Source organism: Marmota marmota, unplaced genomic scaffold (assembly GCF_001458135.2).
Source record: "Marmota marmota marmota unplaced genomic scaffold, marMar, whole genome shotgun sequence".
Taxonomy (NCBI): Eukaryota; Metazoa; Chordata; class Mammalia; order Rodentia; family Sciuridae; genus Marmota; species Marmota marmota.
The window spans coordinates 57717851-57719789 of NW_025999842.1; the positions used below are offsets into that span (position 1 = coordinate 57717851).

At 56.4% G+C, this 1939-nt stretch overlaps 1 protein-coding gene across 4 annotated transcripts in view; it reads left to right on the forward strand.

Moving 5' to 3' along the window:
- Positions 1 to 1351: 1351 nt before the first annotated feature.
- The window catches only part of Adgrg6 (adhesion G protein-coupled receptor G6), a 138675-nt gene continuing 138087 nt past the window's right edge, over positions 1352 to 1939 (forward strand). For 3 of the 4 annotated variants that reach the window (XM_048799132.1, XM_048799115.1, XM_015501843.2), the window contains exon 1: positions 1352 to 1780. In XM_048799132.1, the coding sequence (XP_048655089.1) occupies positions 1779 to 1780 (2 nt within the window). In that variant the 5' untranslated portion in view covers positions 1352 to 1778. The remainder of the gene's footprint in view (positions 1781 to 1939) is intronic. The other variant, XM_048799137.1, reaches the window with a different exon arrangement.

A 1939-nucleotide genomic window follows, 5' to 3' on the forward strand; every position in this document is an offset into this window, starting at 1 on the left:
CTTAAGAAATTTCTTTGGGACAATGTGGTATAAGAGACCAACTTGAATTGGGAGTTTGGGGACCTGGGCCGTAGCCCCTGGTTACTTCTAACTGGTTTGTGCAGACCTTACATCTATCTCTGGGGTTCATAATAACAGAAGCTTGGGTAGAGAACTTCAGCTTTCCCTTAAGTGCTACAATGCAAAGTCTCTATTAATCCTATTTATTCATCAAAATAAAAACTGATAAAAGAGACAAGTAGAACACACCCTGGTCAAGCCCCTGGATTTGGTGGCAGAAGTCCAGTTTTCTTTCTGCCTGTAACTGTCTGTTCTTAAGTCCTGTTCTTTTTTCTCCACCCCAAGAGTTTTTTATCATTAGCCAATCAAAGATAAATAATCTCTATGGCACGTCTGGGTATGGCCTGTGCGTGCCTGCATTTGAACACTTTGGGCAGGGTAGGCTGTTTCTGGCTCTGGATGTTCATACAGATCTGGCACCCTAAGGTTTGTATCTAGTATTTTATTAACTAGCTCTAATAATACACAATGGGAAGGGACCCTCTTACAAGTGTCAGCCCCTTTTCTCTCTTCTTGGCTCCAAGGGGAGGTGTCCATATCTTTAGTAGGGCAGCTACTTTATAGGAGCAACAGGCAGGTAGCAAGTAAGTAGCTAGGTTTGCATTGGCAAATTAATACTGCTCAAAAAAATGTGTTAATGTTTTTCCAAGTCCTTGTTAATATACCTTCATTTCTTTATTATTTTTTTTGAAAGGTGGTGGGGAGAGGGGATCAGGTGGAGGAGAGGGGGGTATCAGGTGGGGAGGGTGTGGAAAAGAGGAAAGAGAAAAGTAAAGTAAAGCTACAGTTCCGGAGCTTGAGAGAGGAGCCCCTCAGGGGGACCCGGGGACCCAAGTTGGCTGGGGGCGTGCAACGGCCGCGGACAGGGAGGAGATGCCCCCCGGAGCGCCTGCCTGCATTCCGAGCTTCTCATTTCTTTCGCCGGGGGTCTACTGGGTTCAGCACTCCTGCCTTTGGGTGACCTCGGGCTCTGCCCTATCCCCTCCCTGCCGGAGAGCTGCGGCCGGCTCTGCGCCAATCTCCCACCCCCAGCTGTCGTGGTCACTTTCTCCCCGCTGCCTGCGCCCGGCCCGCCCAGCGGGGCGACTTCTCCCTTTCTGCCCTCGGGTTGACGATCCTGGGTGGGGCAGCGGCGCGATCGGGACGGCCCCCACTGCAGAGCGCCCAGACCCGAGCCGCCCGAGGGCCGCGTTCAGCCGGGACAGCCGCACCTGAGACCCCGGCTCCGGCCAAGCCGCGGCACCGCCGGAAGCGCGGGCGGATCGGCGGCCGGGGGAGAGCGACTCGCGCAAGCCGGGAGCCCAGAGCCCCAAAGCGGGGGAGCCAAGACCCACCTCACCCAGCCGGGGCGAGGACGGCGGGTCGCACTCCTCCGTCTCAAAGGCTGACCCTGCAGCCTCAGCGTCTCGCCCTGACTCTTAAACTTCTGGGCGAGGAGGAACCTGCCGGCCGCCCGCCCCCTCGCGCACAGGATTCGCTCTTGAACTCCGCCGCGCCCGGGGTCCACCTTGCGCCGCCCTGAGCGCGGGCGTGGAGCAGCCAGCTGCCGGGAAACCCGATGAACTCTCCAGAAAGGGCGTGACGGAGGGTCCAGCCGCCACGCTCGGCCCAGGCGCAGGGGTCCCCTTGGCGGAGCGTGGAGCTCGGGGCAGCGGAGCGCCGCAAGTGGTGGAGGATGACCAAGAAGCCTCAGGGGACCTCCGCGCAGTAATGCCAACATGTAAGTAAGTCTCATTTCTCAGCCCAGAATTCCTTCACACCTTCTCTGTTCCCCCCCCCGCTAACTAAATGATTTTGTTAAGGACTTCAGCTTCATTGACATAATAAACCGGTTTGTCTTCACTTTGCCCCTCGGGGAACTGTGGAGTGAGGTTTGCCA